The sequence below is a fragment of the Arvicanthis niloticus genome, chromosome 4, assembly GCF_011762505.2.
Source record: "Arvicanthis niloticus isolate mArvNil1 chromosome 4, mArvNil1.pat.X, whole genome shotgun sequence".
In the NCBI taxonomy this organism is placed as follows: Eukaryota; Metazoa; Chordata; class Mammalia; order Rodentia; family Muridae; genus Arvicanthis; species Arvicanthis niloticus.
The window spans coordinates 46045381-46064349 of record NC_047661.1 but is presented as its reverse complement, the minus strand read 5'-3'; the positions used below and the strand labels follow the sequence as shown (position 1 = coordinate 46064349).

The window sequence follows — 18969 nt, the reverse complement described above, 5'->3', positions numbered from 1 at the left end:
CCCACTTCATTGTGTGGTTCTTCCTATCAGTGAAGGAGGGAAGGGGGCTTCTGCATTCAGGGCAAAGTTGCATCTCAACCACTGTTGGGGCAAGTTTGAAAATCTGCCTCCTGAAGTTTTGAGAATCTAATTAAAGTTTGAGCTCTTAGGGAAGAATTATTTTAATTTATGTCACTGTCAGTAGCCATTAGAGATTCCCACATGCCTACCTGTCTCTAGCTAATTTACACTCATAAGAATGGATGGGAGACATCTACCTAAGCAGTAGATGCTGATTTACAAAGTCTGGCTATTTTTATTTATATTTCTATATGAATTTGAAGTGTCTGAATGCTGATGGAATTTTCACCTCTCTTGAGACACCACCAAATGCAATTCATTTTATGTGCATTTTATATCCTCACTAAATGTGAGTTCTGGCTATCTTCCAGAAATTGTGAGCTAAGTCCTGCCTTGGGTCCCAGTTGCTGTCTCGGTTTGCTTGGGATGAGTTTTAGCTTGAATTATATTGATTGACACCTTCATCATTTCCTGCAAGGAGCCTGTAAATTTTTATACTAACCTATAAATTTTAAAGTGGAACAGTCAATAAACGTTTCAGGAAACAATGAAGACATCTTATTTTAAAGCCAAGAGTCTGGAAGGGGCAATCAATAAATCATCAATGAGATGTCACTTCAAAGAGGCTTGGGCTGAAGAGTGGTTTATCTCTGTCCAGTGGAATGTCTTAGAATTAAATATGGGTAATAATACTCAGCCAGTTTAGAGATTTTTATGATTTAAAATGGGTAGTAGTTACTATCTATTGATGTACGACAGGTTCTTAGTGTGGGGAAGCCCAAACCGTGGTTTTCTTCTTCTTTCTTTCATTTTTTCTTTTTATTTTTTTTATTTTTTCTTTTTCTTTTATTTTTTCTTTCTTTCTTTCTTTTTTTTTTTTGTGACAGGGATGAACGGTGTATAGGTGCGCTCTGTGGTTAGAACGTAAGCTTACATCTGACCAGCAATGAAGGGTGTCTAATAGGCCCTCCTATTAGCTTTTCTCAGCATTTGTTCAGCAGCCATTGGGTAGAAGTGAGCATCCCTTCAGATCTCTGCTTGTTTTTTTGTGTAACATGAACCTGTGAATGCTCAATATTTTAATTAATCAAGAAGTGCGATTATTTCTGAGACATCTCAAGCTTTGGGATATATCCTGTGTTCTAAGTTGTGGTTAGTTTAAACACTGAAGTTTGTTGCTTTTTTGCCTGGAATTTCAAGTAGAATAATAGTGACCATAACCTTACTATTCTAAAGTCATTATGGATAAATTCTCACTGGAACTTTTTGAAGTAGGATGTGTTAGCCCACCAGCTGTACAAATTAAGAGGCCAAGGAGCAAGGAGCTTATAAGTAATTGTCTGGGTCACACAGCTAGTTGGGCAGGGCAGGGAAGGTTTGTACATAGACCAGATCTCGGAGTTCTTCACTGCTATTTTGTATAATAGGGTGTATGGAAATATGTTAGGTTGAGTCTTGCATGGAGGATATTCTGATTATGAGCAACCAAATACTTTTAACCTTCCAATGAGATTCTTAAGATAGCAAGATTCGCAATCACCGACCCTTAGAGAAAAGGCTGGTGGTGGTAGAGGCACTGGTGTAGCAGTCTGGACTGGCCCTAATGGGAATGTAGCAGGGACTGGTTCTGTCCTGTACATACTGGACATCCCTTGCAGGGGCCACAGGTGGGTAAGGTGAGTCGGAGTTAGGGAGGAGAAGATGACAATAGGGGTGGAGAGACCCAATTCAGATGTCTGAAAACAAGACAATAATAAATTGCTTGCGAGTTTGTCTAGCTATGTATTCAAAGAAGTTGATTAAACTTTCATATACGTGTGTGTGTGTGTGTGTGTGTGTGTGTGTGTGTGTGTGTGTGTGTATTCCCCAGGGAAAACTGTACTGTAACAATAGCTTGTTCACTAAAACCTGATTTCTTCAGACCTGTGCTATTTACCTTGTGATTTTTTTTTTTTAACCCCAAGGTAGGGGCATAGCTTGAATAAATGTTTTGAGACTAGCCTCTTTCCTCCTAAGCTGGAAACATTCCAGTCATTTCTGTGACCATTGCTATGGTTGTGTGGAATAAAGCAAGAAGCCATAACAATTTGAATAAATGTGCACTTGCCCAGACTGGAACAAAAGTAGCCTATGGTGCCGAAGACGGTATGCAGATTATTTCTTAATGGGAGTGTTTGCCTCTGATGAAGTGATGTTTGCTTCCAAGAGCATGTATGTAGTCTGTGTGTGTGCCTCTGTGTGTCTCTATGTGTGCATGTTCATTTTCTGCATTCAGCCTGCGTCACTCCTATGGTAATCAGTATCTCCCAGTGGCCTCCGTAGGTGAAGAGGGTTTTTTTTTTTTGATGGTTAAAGACCTACAGTTCCCAGACATTAAATGTGCATAATGCCTTAAGGGCGTTAAGCACTGCACTCACTAAGCATGCACGTCTCATAGCCTAAGTAGCCACAGCGCCTGCATTCCCACAGTAGCGGCAGGCAGAGCAGACGCTTCCAGTGTGCTCATCTGGCTGCGCTGTGCACTTTAGGACAAAGTTCTACAATCATCTCATGGATTTCTTTTCTCTACATGGTAAAACCCGGACTGTGAAGATGTCATCATGCCATCAGAGGCAGCATGAGCCAAGTGCTTGGGGCTGCTAAGGATTTCTTTGCCTTCTCCCCTTTTGGAGATGTGTATCAGAAAAAGGCTTTGCCTTTAGAGAAACATTTTATTGCTTTGGCCAATAATGTGTAGCAATATTAAATTTAATGGCAGACCTTGAAGTGTATAAAAACTTAAGTCCAGAAAAAGGTAAGACTCATGCTACTAATTTTAAGGTAAGTTAATAGCTCTGGTAAAAGGGGGGCAAGTATTTCTTATTTGATTTCCCATTTACTGAAAGATTTATTTGAATTGCTGATTGACATATTTAAAATGTGTATTTTAATCTCAATTGAAAAGGTGTTTTTGATTAGGTCAAAGTGGTTTTTCCTCGTAAACGTGTATTTGTACAATGGTAGATGTGCTTGCTGACAAACTGAAAATGCATCATTGTCATAAAGTGATCTGTGAGAAAATAATTTGTAGTCTTGGGTTGTAGTCAAGGACTATAAATCAAGGACATAGACAGTTAAAATTTTTATGTGTTTAATACAAACTGTTGGTTTTGATTTAAGTATTGTGAAGTCCTGTTCACTTCGAATTAGGATAGCTATATTTTAACTTTCTACAGTAATACAGGGAAGTGATTTCTAATATGTGTCAATTAAAGATCGTCAGACTAGAGAAACCATTCATCTTTTTAAAATGAAATGGCACAAGTGCTCAGCATAGATAAAATGGAGGCAGAATCCAAATATCGTGTTTGGAGAACCTGTCAGCTCCAGGAGCCCGAGGAAAACATTCTAAAGTAAGATTCAGACAATTGAAATGTACGGAGATTGTTCTTATTTTGAAAGAAGTGCTGCTGTCTGCTCAGACAGAACAAGTAACGTGCCAGGAAGTGTCTTCTAAGCCATCTTCAAGTTGAAATTCATGTGTCATCCAGATTATTGAGGCTCAGATGTAACTTTGCCGAGCCAGTGCTCCGTCAGGAGCCTGTCTGGAGGTTGTTGCTGGCCTCTGGGAGTCACTTCAGCATGCTGTGCTCATACAACCAGCCCTGGTACTTGCTTTTTATTCAAAAAGATAAATTGTATCACTGTTGATTCCTTCATATACCTGAATTTTTCAAATCTGAAAAGAGACCTTTATTCAGAAATAGAGTAGGGTTTGGTTTACTTGACACTTAGGTCGTTGCAAGGATTCACGTGTAAAGTTGTGCATTCATGTGTTCAGTGACTCTCTTGTGTGCAGTGTGTGAGTGACAGGCTTTGTGTAACATGTTGTTAAGATTCCATAGTTTATAAAATACCATGGCAGTAATGAGAGTGACTTCAGTTTCTCCCACCACGTACGGTGATCTCTAAGATTGAAGTCCACATAAACTCTAATTCTTAAACATCACAGATTTTGGATTATCTTTTTCAGTTATATAAATTTTGAGAGATAATTTAAGGTGTTGTTTGGGCTAGATATTTTCACATATAGACAGTCTTACTAATTTTTTTTAATTAACTTTTTTGTTGTGTTACTTAAAAGATATTTTTGATTTACTTCAATAATGTCTTTGCTAGGCAAAAATAAAATAAAATGAAAAAGTCTTCACTGAATCCATCTTGTTTCAAAAATTTGTCTGTTGGTAGCAAGGCCACTTTTGAAGAACAATTTCTTATAAACCCCAAGGTCAGTTTTAACAAGGGCATCTTAGGTTATGCAGAGTATGTAATATTGATAGAGTCTGAATTCTCGTGAAGTCTAAGTTGTCTTTTTAAATAGTGACATCAGAGGAAGTGACTTAAGCTGACTGGGTTACAAAGTTGAGAAATGTTCACTCACAGTCAGAAAGATCAAAGAGACCCAGAGCTTAAGTTCTTAAGCTCTCTTATTAAATGTGAAATGCATATGTGTACATTTGTATTTATAAGCAGATTTATTTTGTATTTGTATATTTGTGTAAATATATTTGTATTTGTTGCATGTCTAGACAATTATTGTTATACGAGCTTCAGACAGTAATTTTTAAAATGGTGCAGAGAGAAGGTAGAGGGCTTCATTGTAATGTTAAATCAGAAATAAAGCAAGCTCGAGGCATGTCCAGCTTCTGTTTTTTATAACCCTGGAAATGTCTATGAACGCAGACTTCTTGTAACAAGGTGGCAGAAAGCCCCTTTACCCTTGGAGCAGTAAAGAGGATTATGGTGCAACATCTCTAAAAATACTTGGAAAGTGGAAAAGGACTGTAGACGTGGAAGACAATATAATTGGAAATTAGGAAACGGGTGAGATGAGATGGTTCATTTGGCAAAGAGGCCTGCTGCCGAACGTGACAACCTGGATTTGACCTCCCAAACCCAAAGAGCTGAAGAAGAGAAACAAGTCCTGGAAGTTATCCTCTGACTTTCACTCATACTGTGGCTTGCATATAGACACATGCGTGTGTGTGTGTGTGTGTGTGAGAGAGAGAGAGAGAGAGAGAGAGAGAGAGAGAGAGAGAGAGAGAGAGGAGAAAGAGAGGAGAGAGAGGAGAGAGAGGAGAGAGAGAGAGAGGAGAAAGAGAGGAGAGAGAGGAGAGAGAGGAGAGAGATAGAGATAGAGAGATAGAGATAGAGAGAGAGATAGAGATAGAGAGATTGAGAGATTATTAAGGATAATGTGCATTTCATCTCCTTTAATAGAAAGGAAACTATTTGTCCCGAGGGTGCCAATGAAAAGCACTTTGACCTAGAACTTGAGTATAATTTGGTAATTTTCCCCGTGACTCAGTAGCCTGCATGACAACAGTATGCACTCTGCGTAGCATGCCTGTGGAAGAGCAGACATCAGTGTAGGAACAAGTCCTAGCATTCTGGACGCAAAAGAAACCACAGCAGTGTTACGCTCTCTTAAGCAGATGAAAACATGGAGGCTATTCATGCTTTTCTTGTAAACACACAGAGCAAATCTGCAGCGAGAACTGAGCTCTCCAATTTCTATCACAGCTGGACCTGCCCTTTTCAATTGACCAACGGTTGACTTTTAGGATATGCAAATTGTTATGGTATTTGTGATGTCACTTATATTAACATCATTTAAGCTCTTGGCCCAAAACTGCTATTTAGAAAGAGGAACGTGGAACATCTTAGTAGATTCTCCTTTAAAAACAAAACTACTTATTAGTATTATTATTAGTATGTGTGTCTGTGAGTGCAGGTATATGTGCATACCATAGCACAAACGTGATTCTACAGGACAGCTGTCAGGAGTTGGCCCTCTTCTGTCACTTTATGGGATCCAGCGATCAAAGTGATATTGTCACACTCTTATGCTGAGCTATTTCTTCCTTCCATTTTTTCTTCTTAAACATTATTTGTTGTCTTGTAGAATTATTATCTGCTAATAGTGAATTCGTACAATCAATAGTGACATAGGGGGTTCTTGTCAAGGCTCTGGTTAGGGGTATGAAGATGAATGAAATTAGTTGTCCCTTACAAGATCTCCCGGTCTAGTACACAAACATACTCATAGCCCCATGATAGAGTGGGACACTCTATTAAGTTGCACAGGAAGTTGAGTGTGGCAAGGTCAACATGAGATTTGTGGGGATGATGTTTGACTGAGCCTTAATAAAGGGTAAGGAGGATTACAATAAGGAAGATCACAGCTTGTGAGAAGCAACAATGGGAGCTTAAGGAGTAGGCAAGGCCAGGCAGTAGAATAAAGATACCTGGGTACATTCTAGTTTTAGAGAGGACTCTGAAAGCAACTTAGAGCCCGTCTTAGTTGAGATTACTATCACTATGATCAAACATCATGACCAAAAGCAAATTAGGGAGGAAAAGGTTTATTTAGCTTAAACTTCCACATTGTAGTCCATCATTGAAGGAAGTCAAGACAGAAGCTCAAACAGGGCAGGAACCTGACGCAGAGCTGACGCAGAGGCATGGCAGAGTGTTCCTTACTAGCCTGCTCTCTCTAGCTTGCTTAGCCTGCTTTCATATAGAACCCAAACCCTTTAGCCTAGGGTTAGCAGTACTCATATAGGGCTGAGCCCTCCCAATTCAATCACTAATTTAAAAAATGCCATATAGACTTGCCTACAGCTGGATCTTATGGAGGCATTTTCTTAACTGGGATTCCCTCTTCTTAGGTAATTTTTGCTTGTGTCAAGTTGACATAAAACTATCCAGCACAGAGCCCAGTGATGGAGGGAGTGGGGTTGGAGACCAGTAGACTACCTCTAGAGTTTAAAGAGCAAACAAGGCCAGGTATTAGACTATGACCTGCTAATTCAGGATAAGGAATTTATATGGTTTTTTCCTCTTTCTCTCTCTCTCTTTTTTTCAACAGAAGGTTTTGAATTGAGTGGTTAAGCAGTGTAGTTCTTTAAATTTTTAGACAGGGTCTCGTAAACTCAATTTAGCATCAGTGACACTGTGTAGCCAAGGATAGCCTTGAACTCCCGATCTTGCAGCTGTATCTTCCAACTTCTGGGATTACAAGCACATACCACCATGCCCAGGAAGAATCTAGTTTTAGAAAGTATTTTGAAGGCAATTTAGAGCCCAGTGGTTGGAGGAGAGGGGTTGGAGACCAGCAGTCATCCTCTGAGGTTTGCTAGCTCAATTATCTCTCATAAGGATACACTGGGCTTTCATCCATATTGCTGGTCTTTGTTTCTGACCAAAGCCATCCCTAGAGCTTCTGGGTAGACTTGTTGTCTAGGATAAGTTGGCCACACAGGAGAGTAATCGTCTGATTAGACAGTTAACACTTCATTTTAAGTTCATGATGTATCTATCTGTTAAACAGAATTCTGCCTAATTGTGAGTTTCTCTGTTCTTTTACAGTGATGATAGTGGGAAAAAATGATTTTCTTCAGTAGTCAAGATAGCACTTAATCAGGTTCTGGTATTTTGGTTTGAGTGTTAATTCTACTGGTTGTAAAACTCCATCCCAAATAACACTAGGGCCAGGAGATCAGTGCCATTTTTGGTAGCTTACAGAATGTGGCCATGTAGCCAATTCCTTATTCAGTGAAGATGCTGCTTACATGCTGTAGTTTTTTTTTTTTTTTTACTCTGTTCTATAAATGTATCAGTCTATTTCTGAACCATCTATGGGGACACATTCTTCTTGCTAGCTCTGTGTGTATCTATGTGTATCTATGTGTACAATGTGTATGTGTGTACAGGTATACATGTCGGCCTCGGTATTTACGGTGAGCAAAGGACAACTTTGAACAGTGGATCCATCTTCGTTTAGAGGCAGAATCACTCGGTGTTTTTGACTGTGAACACAAGGCTAGCTGGCCCAAGGCTTCTGGGTGGTTCTCTGTTTTCACTCCCCATTTTTTCATATCCAATATGGGTTCTGGGGTTTGAACTCTGCACTGGAAGAACTTTTACCACTAAGCCATCTCCCTGGCCCTCTTCTTGCTTGTCCTTAGTAAACAAACCAATTTTTTTCCCATCTCTTTTCATGTACTTTTCTATTCTAGCAGAATTTTAATTTTAGAACTGCTTATCCAGTTTCACATGTAATCCAGTTGGGATTGGTTTTTTTTCCTTATATAATTGAATTGAATTGATTTGAATTTACAATTAACTGAAGAGGAGGGGCAGCCTGTGGACATTGTAGTTTCCCTTTCAGGAAATTTATAGTATGGAAATTGTAGGAAGATTATAAAATTTATTGTATTTTTAGCTCTCTCTCTCTCTCTCTCTTCCTCTCTTCCTTCTTTCCCCTTCCTTCTCTGGCTAGTCTAGAACTCTTCATGTAGATCATGCTAGCCCCAGACTCATGACAGCCCTCCTGAAAGCCAAGATTGTAAGTGTGAGTCGTCACTAAGTTTTCTCTTCTTTAAGAAAAGATTTAGTGCTTTTTCAAGGTATGTCATCCAAATCTATTGTTTCTTTTATTCTTATGGTTTCTAGTTGGTATTGTAAGTAGATTGTTTTGAATGGCATTTTATTCATTTATTTTACATGTATGGATGTTTTGTTTGTAACTAGAATGGGGATCTCAAGGAACTAAAGTTGTAGTTGGTTGTGAGCCACTAAGTGAGTGCTGAGAATTGAACCCAGAACCTCTAGAAGAGCAGCCAGTGCTCCTAACTACTGAGCTGTCTCTCCAGCTCCAAAAATGGTATTTTAATTAAAAAAAATAATTGGAAAACTTAAACACAAGTACAGAACGAATAAGAGAATACAGGGTTCCTGGCTGCTTTTCCGACTTCCCATAAGAAACCTCTTTAATCTCTTGCCACCCTTTCATGGGGCTATAGTGTTACCTTACTATGTCTAAATGATATACTTGCCGTTTTGCAGCTTTTGATTTTATCCTTTTTTTTTTTTAGACCTTTTCCTGTTGTAGATGATGTGTTTACTCATTTGTACTGCTTCTTCAACCCCTCCTGCTGCTTTACTGGCCACTGCACCCCTTCCCTGACCATCATACTTCTGTAACTTCACTGGCCGCCACACCTGTTCTGTCACCTCACTGGTTGCCTTTCTGACCCTTTAACACTTCACTCATACTCTCACTGTGCTGGGATTGAGCCAGGCCCTGCAGAGTGGATCTGGGGCATCCCCAGACCCCTCCCTTACACTTCCGTCCTGCTCTGCCAACTAGAACCCTTTAACTAACACATCTAATGGCCATAGCATCCTCTTTGCCTCTTTAAAATCCTTCCAACATCTTTCAATATGTTTTTCATTCTTTCATGTTCAAAGTTGCTTTCCTGTGTTTTGATCACAGGTCGACTTTAAAAGAGTAATTTCAAGAAACACAGTTTACGTCACCATGTCATTTGTATACATCTTATGACTATATAAATGCCCACAGAGTGATGTAATTAGCTAAATAACTTGAGGATACTGCCTTAGAAGATGGCATAGAAGGAAAAGGTCAGATTTTGGAGAATTCTATAACAAACAATAAATCAAATTCATTATATACAAAACTAAGTATTTTGATAACTAGTACTCTTCCTGGCACTTCTGTGAAGTACCTGCAATTGTTATTGTTGTTTCTGAGATGACAAATCTGACATGCAAGCACACACAGGGGAAATGTGAACTTGCCCTAGGCAATACTGTAATTGGTGGAGCTGGCACTTTAATCCTGTTGCTCGGCTTTGGAGCCTGGATTTACAGTTTCCTTTCCTGTTGTAGGGAGGTTACTGCTCTGTTTGGAGATGGTCACATGAACAGGTGGGTGCCCTCGATTGCCCTCTTTGTAAAGCTTCTCCACTCTTTTGGCTTTTGAGGGACCAAGGTTATTTCGACTGGATTCAGAAGAGTCTGTCTCAGTGAAAACAGACTCTTGACAATCTTTTCCTGAACTTGTTCTTTGGTTTCTCTCTCCTGCTTATTTGTTTGTTTGTTTGTTTTAGCATTGTTTTTTCAGAGCAACATATTGGCATTTGTGTTGAAGGATAGTGAAGAAATAAGATGCTGAATCTTGGGTGCTTTGGTCCTGGTCATCTTACCTTTTTTGTTTAAGGGCTTTCTGACAACATGTTGAAGGACATCATCTTTTTTAGAGAAACAGAAAAGCTTTCAGATCCTTCTAGCTATTTTGGGACCCAACCTCCAAGGCACAGTAGTATCTGTTCATTTTTAACTTTCTTAAAACAATAACCAAGTTTGTCTGGGTGTAGTGGCATATGTCTTTAATCCTAGAACTTGGGAGGCAGAGAGGCAGGCAGATCTCTGTGAGCTCAAGGCCAGCCCAGTCTACATAGTGAGTTCAGCTAAGATAGACAGAGCTGCATACAGACGCTATGTTTCAGAAAAACGAACAAAGAGACAAACAAACCCAAATTGAGACTACTCAGATTGGCATACACAATGCCTCTTTGAACAGTCTTATGCATCCTCTCTCCAGTTCTTTTTGGTTAAAAACAAGAATGCCCCTTACTCAACCACAGATGCATTTGGCCCTCAGTCCAGCAACTTGCTTCATGGGAAAACCTTGTTTGTCCTTTCCCCCACTGATCAGACCACACAAGCCTTCTGTTTTCTATGAAGAGCATTAGCAGACACTTCTCATTGAAAGTATGAAGAGTGGATTTGCCTGATTGGGAAGAGAATATTTAGCTTCATCTTTGTATGGATGATAGCCTAGGAAGAACTGTGGGAAGCCAACAGATGGTTGCATCCTTGCAACCATCTTGAGCCATATACTCTGACAAGAGATTTGATTACAATAGCCTGCAACAGCTGAGCACACTCTGATAACATCTTGTTTTAGATACCCGGGATCTTCCCTTGGGTGTGTGAGACTTAAAGCTGTGATTTAGAGCCGAGACTTAAGGGCGTGACATAGAGATCAGATTTAGAAATAAGACCTAAGGGTGTGACTTAAGGGCGTGGCTTAGAAGTGAGACATATAAAAGGCAAGAGGCAGACAGAAGAGTAGAGTACAACTTGGAGTAGGAATTAGGCATCGAGGAAGAAGACACTTGGACTAGAGAACTGGGAAGAACAGATTATTAGACATTAGGCACTTGGCACTTGGAGGAAGAACTTGGAACTTGGAGGCACTAGAGACTAGAAACTAAGGACTAGGAACTCAAGACTTGAGACTTGGACTAGGAGGAGAGACTGAAGAATAAATGGGATTGAATCACACTCTGTCTGGTCTCCATTCTTCGAGTCCATCCTCACTCTCTCTCTTGCTGAACCCCGATCCTCGGACTGAAGCAGCTTGGGGCAGTGCGGGCTCTAACAACTTAGCCCCCAAGGCTTTTGACAGTGCGGGTTCAAACATTGATAGAGCAGTCCGTGACATTTTGGCCCCCAAGCGTGTGGTAGAGCGGTTCTCAACATTTTTGACACCAAGTGTGAGGCAGCTCGTGCCGCAACAAGGAACCATAAAAAAGAGCTCTCCACTATCTCAGTAATGACACCTTAATTCTTTCTGTGGATGCCTTTCTCCCCATTGCCATAGGATTCCTTGACATTCTTTTGAATAAGTACATTTGTTAATGAACGGGAGACAGAAAGCAAATAACAGGTTGCATAGATATAGCTACTGTGCAGGGAAACAGTGGGATAAGAATAAGTAAGGTGGAAGAGAGGTGTGGGGTTTTTCCGTATTCCTTTGAGGACATTAGATGTCTTTAAGGGACAGAAAGGGAGGGTGATAAGCTTTGGGCTAAATAGATGATGTTAACGTAGTACTTCAGGAAATAAGATCTGAAAGTTCAGGGAAGAGCAGAGGCAAAAGCCAGAGAAACGATCCTGCAGTTGACTGGAGAAATTGGTCTGGGTGTATCAGGGCCATGAACCCTAGTCGTTGAGGCTTTGACAAATGATCCATTACTTCTCTAATTACAAGTCAGGAGCTACCCGAAGTGAGCTAGAGTTACTTCAGCTGTCGCTTTGAAGAATGGCAAATGATTGCTTCTATTGATCTGTTTGAAGACTATGTCATGGTTGTAGATGTGTGTGACAAAAAGTTTTTGCCTAATCCAGTGACGTGTTGCTTGTTGTATTCTTTAAGATGAACACGTTGTGTGTTTCTCCAGAGGAGATGTACAAAGATAAAACCTGAGAAACTGTGTAAGCAGGGCCTGTCTTATCCCTATTAAAGTGTAGATTCAGGAATCTGTAGAGAAGTGAAGATCCACTGTGAGGGCAGCTATTTGGGGAGGATGTTGTCATGTATTCACTTGATGTCTCTTTGAACCTGTTTCTCTAAGTTTATCAATCCTCATGTGTCTTTTAAAATTCATTTTTTTAAAAAAAAATCATCATTTCACTCCAAATATCTGAAGTTGTACCCCATGAGATAGGAAAGCAAGGGGAGGCAGTCCGAGGACACCGAGTACGGGATAGGATGCTTGGTGCTGTGAGTGTTCAGAAAAGGAGTTGGGCCTCATAGACATTTACCTCTTAATTTTCCAAACGGTTGGCCACCTCTTTTTCTTTGAGTGCATCCTAGTTTGCAGTCATTCACAACTCCTTTCATATTCTCTTATCTGCTTAAATACTTAAACTCTTGCTTCTCAAAGAAGCAGTGAATGAAAGTAATCTATGCAGAAGGGGATGAAGGAAGAATGTGATAAATGCAGGCTGCAGCCACCCCATCTTTCCATGCCTGTATTTCTCTCTGCTTTCTGTGAATCCCTGTTCTTGTTTTATGATCTCTTTTATGTGGACATTTCTAATTTTTGCTTTGGCCTATTCACCAATTTTTCACAATCCATATTATTTTGTCATGGAAGCTAAGCTTAACTACATTTGGTTTATAAAAACTGCTACTCAGTAGTTGGTACCACTTAGGCTTTGACCTGAGTTAACTGTTATTAAGACCTTGGAACCTGCTGTTGTTCTTAAGCAGTGTATAATTAATAACAAAGTATATTGGTAAGCTAGGCAGAAGCCCTGAAGTTCATAAAGAACAACTGTCTAGTTACTGTTCTATTGCTGTGAAGAAACACCATGGCCAAGGAACTCTTGTAAAAGAAATCGTTTAATTGGGGGCTTGCTTACAGTTTTAGCGTGTCAGTGCATGATCATTGTGGTGGGAAGCAGACAGGCAGGGCAGTGGGATGGTAGTTTAGAGCTTTACATCCTGATCCACAAGAGGAGGAGGAGGAAGGAGAGGAGAAGGAGGAGGAGAAGGAAGAGGAAGAGGACGAGGAGGACGAGGAGAGACAGAGACAGACAGAGACAGAGACAGAGACAGAGAGATACAGAGAGAAAGTCAGAGAAGGTGACACAGAGAGACAGAGAGACAGAGAGAGAGAAACACAGACAGACAGAAAGACACACACAGAGAGACACAGAGAGAGACGCACAGAGACACTGAGACAGACACTAACTGGATCATCTAAGACCACTCCCAATGACACACCTTCAAAGAAGACCTCACCTACTCCAACAAGCCCAAGCCTCCTAGTCCTTCTCAAAGAGTGTCACTAAGTGGCAATCAAGCATTCAATTTGATTCTTACTCAAATCACGCAGCAACAGTATGAAGAAATCTCCCGAGTTGATAACTGTTGCTATAGTGTTACATCCTGACTGACTGACATTCTCTTTGTATTTACTGAGTGGTATGACTTTTATGGTGTGTGTGTGTGTGTGTGTGTGTGTGTGTGTGTGTGTGTGTGAGTTAGTCAGAACCCAGGGGCTCAGGTGAGCATCCTTCCTTGCCCAGTGCTCAGTGCGTAGTCCATCAGGAAATATCACCTCCATCCACCAGCAGCATAGGCTGTTGCTTTTAGCATCTGTCCTCTGCATTTACAGCACTGTCAGTGTTTCATCTCTTCTTTTAGTCTTGACAACTGACATCAGGTCTACTTGTGTGCCTTTGCTCAGACTACTACCTATGATGTAACCCAAACCAGAAATAAGTCAAGCATCCGAGAGAGGTAGGAAACAACTCTAAGGAAGCAGTGAATGAAAGCCTTAGTAGAGTTTCATTAGCACACAGGATATTACTTAACATAAACACAGAAACAGATTACTCCTTCAGTTCTGATAATCCTGTCTCATTCCACAATGCTCAGTTCCCCGTGAGGAGAATCAATGTCTAATCATTTGTACCAACTGCTCTCATGTGAAGTCTTTGAAACATGCTAGTTATTCTGCGTTTCATCACTTAGCCTAGTTGTATACATTAAACACAGGTAACCTTGTTAGAGATAATACTTTCAAGATCTACTATGGTTTAAACAGGGAGAATGTTCATTGAAAGATGCAAAAGGAGCAGACTAAAAAACAGTTTAAAAGTTGTAAACAGTAAAACAGTTGAAACTGTGCTTTCAGATAAAATTGGTCATTTTCAGGGTGGTGGGCTTTCACTGTGCTTTCAAAATGAAAGGAAGGCAGAAGATGTAACTCAGTGGTAGAACCCTTGCTTAGTATGTGTGGCACCCTGTGTTCCAGCTGTACCACTGAGATGAGAAATAGGTTATGCTCCTTTATGAAGTTGGCAAGAGAGTTCTAAAGAGTGATGATGTCAACACAGATATGGGGATGAAGGCACTTAAACACTCTGCTAGAATGGATTAGAATCACCTTTCTGGAGAGCAGTTTGATAGGCAGGCCTTTGTGCAGTAGTTCTAGATTCTGCCAATTTGTCTTATAAATGTACTTACATATTTCCAGGAAGATATATTTGAGAAAGTTTATTGAAATAAGTTTTGTAATAGCAAGAAAAAAGCTAGTGACCTTAATGGACAACTGGTTTTTAGCAGTGTCAGCACATCCATATTGTGGAAAGTGATGCAGTTACTGAGTGATGCAAAGGTGCAGACTGATGAGAGAACGTGCCTACAGCTATGTTCAGTGGAAAATAGTACACCAAAATTCCATTTTTTATGCTAAAAGATAAAGTCCAGAGTCTATTACAGGTGGTGTAGCCTTTAATGCCAGCGCTCAGCAGGCAGAGGCAGGCAGATCTCTGTGAGATAGAGGTCAGCTTGGTCTGTAGAGTGAGTTCCAGGACCCAGGACTACACAGAGAAATCCTGTCTCAAACACAAAACAAAAGAAAACAAAACAAATTAGCAGCAACATAATTGAAAAAAAAAATCAAAGAGTATTACATTAGTACTACAATACTACAAGACTCCTAAAGTCTACAAGTCTTTTTTCTTGATTGCTGTGTTAACTCTTTTCCCTATGCTCTGCTGGTTGCACGCAAGCAGCACTGAGACTGGACATATAGTAAAGTAATGCTGTTCTAGTTAAGGCTCTGTGTTACGTGGCCAGGTACCAGCTTCTTACTGTGCTAACATTCTGGTGCAGGTGTTCTGAGTTGCGCGGTTTTTCCAAAACGGTAAATCAGGGGCCCAGATTCCTACTATTTTATGACTCTACTTGAAGCCTTCATATGACCTAGTTAGGCATAGCCTAGAGGCATGTCTTTTTCAGCCAACTGCAAAGGGAAAGGCAATAGAAGATCACAAACACAGATTTTTAATGAAGAAATTTTAATGAGCAAGGCTCAATTCCACTGTCTAGAACATAATCATTTGCTGTGAGAGTTGAAATGACGATCACCTCCAGCTCCCCCTCCCCCCATTCCCCGCCAGGCTCCTATGTTTGAATACTTAGTTCCCAGTCCATGAAACTGTGTGGAAACAATGAGGGGTTGTGGCCCTGTTAAAAGAGGGTTCTTCCTACTGTGGCCCTCTCTGTTTTTGGCCTGTGGATCCAAATGTGAGCTCTCAAGCTGTTCCTGCTGGGATGCATTTGCATCATGGACTCTGATGCTCTGAAACCATAAGTTCATAAATGCTTTTTTTTTTTTTTTAAAATAACTTTTCTTGGTCATGATGTTTTCCATAGCAATGGAAAAACCACTAAGATACCTGGCTATACCCAACTGGAGAAAATATCAGGGAAATATAGTCTGGCTCTGAACCTTGTAGAAGAGAAAGCAAATTTTATAAACATGCAAAATTCTGTCTTGAAGGCAGAAGCCCAGATTCTTGCTTCAGTCTCAGATAAACAACTTTATTCCTTCATCATTTATCCATTGGCTTCAAAGGACAAGTGTGAGTCAGTGTGCAAAACAGTTTGAGTAGGTAACAGTGTATAGTTTGACCCAGTGTGTCTAAGCAAGCTGCATACTGTGAGGTGTTACGTGAACACGAGGAGCTTTGTTTACACGTTTCATTATTTTAATGTGTTTTTTAAAAGATTTATTTGCATATGAGTGTTTGCCTGCATATCTGTATGTGTACCTCAGGTGTGTGCCTGGTGCCTTTGAGGATCAGAAGAAGGTCATTGATCACCTGAAACCAGAGTTGTTATAGGTGGTTTTAAGTTGCTGTTTGGGTGCTGGAAATGGAAGTCAGGTCCTCTACAAGAACAGCAAATGTTCTTAACCACAGAGGTATCTAGTCATCTCATGAGTTTTACAGTTTGTACAATTACTTGACTGATAACCTTGACCAGGCAGGCTAACAATGTCTTATGAGTCAAATTTGGCCAGCTGGCAATTTTATGAAAACTTTTATTGGAACATAGCCATGTTTAATAGCGAGCACATTTTCTATGGCTGTTTTTGCTCCACATTCACAGCTGATTGATTGACATAGGGACTGTATAGGCTGGCCCGCCTAGAGCACTGGTGTTCTGGTTCTTTATATAAAAAAAAAAAGCATTTGCTAAGCTTTGTACTAGACACAAGCGGGTGAGGTTTTATGCGCTTGATCTTTAGGGCAACGTCTGAGATACAGCTGGGGGAATCTCCATGAAGGGCTGAAATATCTTTTTGGACCTCAGACATTAAACAGCTGGGAGATAGTTTCAATAAAAAGACGTTTCTCACTGGTGTGACTGAGCACCGTGAATTCAACTGTGCTCTGAATAGCCAAAATAATCAGGCATCCAAGTTCAACAACCACAGCTGAATCCCTTCTACCGTCTCAGCTCTGCCAGGTTCGCTGTGAGCCTAAGCACTTGCTCTGTCTTAGTGTTGCAGTTGGAACAGTTCTCAGCCTGTATGGCACATCACTGTTGAGCTCATTACGGTTGGTGACTATTAAGCAGTGATTATGGCAGGAGTAAAATGCAGAGTAAAAAACCAGGAGACTGAGGCAAGCTTCTGTATTACAAGGGCACTGTCTTGATAACTTCTGCTTCTTATTCACACAGCCTGAATTTTGCTAGTTTGGACACAAAAGAGTCAAAACAATAGTGGTAAAAACTTGATAATTCCTCGCCTAATGGTGGGCAAACTGAGAGCTTGTGTCAACCAACAGTACAAGGTTAAGATTTGGCATGCAGAGCTAGTAAGACAGATGATGGAAAAGATGTCCACTGAGCTTACCTTTACTAACTCACCAGGAGCTGTGTCATATGCTATATTGGGTACCAATGATAAATAATCCCCAGCCCCTGCTTGATTTAGGCAGGTACAGTTTAGTGGGAGAAGATACCAAGGTATGTGCAGATTTCCTAACTTTCCAGAGATACGGTTTTGCAGGGGGTTCTAATTGTGCTGTGTATGCGTGTGTTGCTGTATGTGTTTGCTCATGTGGGGACCAAAAGTCTTCTTCTATTACTTTCCACCTCAGTTTTTGAGACCATCTCTTGTTGAATGTGGGACTTACCAACTGGCTAGATTGTCTGCCAAGCAAGTCCTTAGGATCCTCCTGCCCCCACCTCCTAGTGCTGGGGTTGCAGACATGGCCTCCTTTTCAAGGTTTTTACATGGGTGCTTAGGAATGTGTCCCCAAGCTTGTGCAGTGCCTATTTTATCCTGGGAATGATGCCCCAGCCCTGGAGATAGTATTTATGTGGACATTTAATATCTAAAACAGAGCCTCTTCCCCTTTGTCCAGCACATGGTGATGGTGGGGGGGGGTGCGGTGTAGGAACAGATGAAAAGGTTTCGACAATTAACTACTGCTAGAACTGGGTCAAGATTTACTTTTCTATCCACAGTGTTTGCTCTCCAAATGTAGCCAGAGAGGCAGTTGTCTAAATGGATTAAATCACAGGCTATGGAAGACTTGCTTTTGCAGAGCTGCTCAGTAAACACTATGGTAGTTTTTTCTTGTCTTTTTATGTTGCGCAGTTAGGTTTTATAATGATTGAAGACAACAATGTGTGTCAGACATTCTTCCTAGAGTGTTATTATCCCTGAGAAACTGGCAGAACAGGAATGGTGTTTAATTCCATTTCATGTTTCTAAGTCTACAGCAGTGCCCTATGCGGAGTTTATGCTCAGTGATTGTTCTTGGTGAAACATTGGGGATTTTCTATTGGAAGCAAAAGTTTAGTATATCTTTTAGCCACTGGAAAACGAAAAGATGTGTGGATGAAGCAGACATAAACACAGAGGGCAAAGATAATCAACAATGTTTTTGTTGGGGCTAAGGGAATTGGGTGCAATGCTTTCTCCATTGCTGTTACCTCTTAGTTCTCGGTGGAAGAGCAAATACATACGTAGATTAGGCTTGTACGTGTAGTTTTAAAATCCTAGATGTAGTTTCTCCCATTCCAATGCCTGTCCTTTTTGTGAGTTTGTCCAATCAGAAGCTTTAGGACGTTTTTCTGGATTGTACAGGTGATGGGTCTTTCAGGAAGCAGAAGGCTTCAGCACCAGCTCAGGATGTCGAGCTTTCCCTTCAGCTTCTGATCATTTATGCAAGGTTTTCTAGATTACCAGACTGTTAAGTCCTCGCTAACCTTAGATGTGTACACTGCCTCAGATTGAAGGCAGCCCAGGAAGGAGGAGGAAGTGCTTGCTTCTCAAGACTGGCTCCTCAGATGCTCTGGCAAGATGGCTAAGCAGGTAAAAGCACAGGCGGTCAAGCTTGGTGCCCGGAGTTCCATGTCTGGGAATCACATGGTGGAATCTTTGTCAGGTGGATCCC

The 18969-nt window shown here is 40.7% G+C and overlaps 1 protein-coding gene across 3 annotated transcripts in view; it reads left to right on the top strand.

The window, feature by feature from the left end:
- Positions 1 to 18969, top strand: part of Plch1 (phospholipase C eta 1) — a 195880-nt gene that overhangs the window by 44371 nt on the left and 132540 nt on the right. The window contains exon 1 of one of the 3 annotated variants that reach the window (XM_076932470.1): positions 2463 to 2854. The exons of the other annotated variants lie outside the window; for them this stretch is intronic. Coding sequence (XP_076788585.1) covers positions 2812 to 2854 — 43 coding nt within the window. The 5' untranslated portion in view covers positions 2463 to 2811. Of the gene's footprint in view, positions 1 to 2462; positions 2855 to 18969 lie in introns of those variants that run through there. 3 annotated transcript variants of the gene reach the window in all.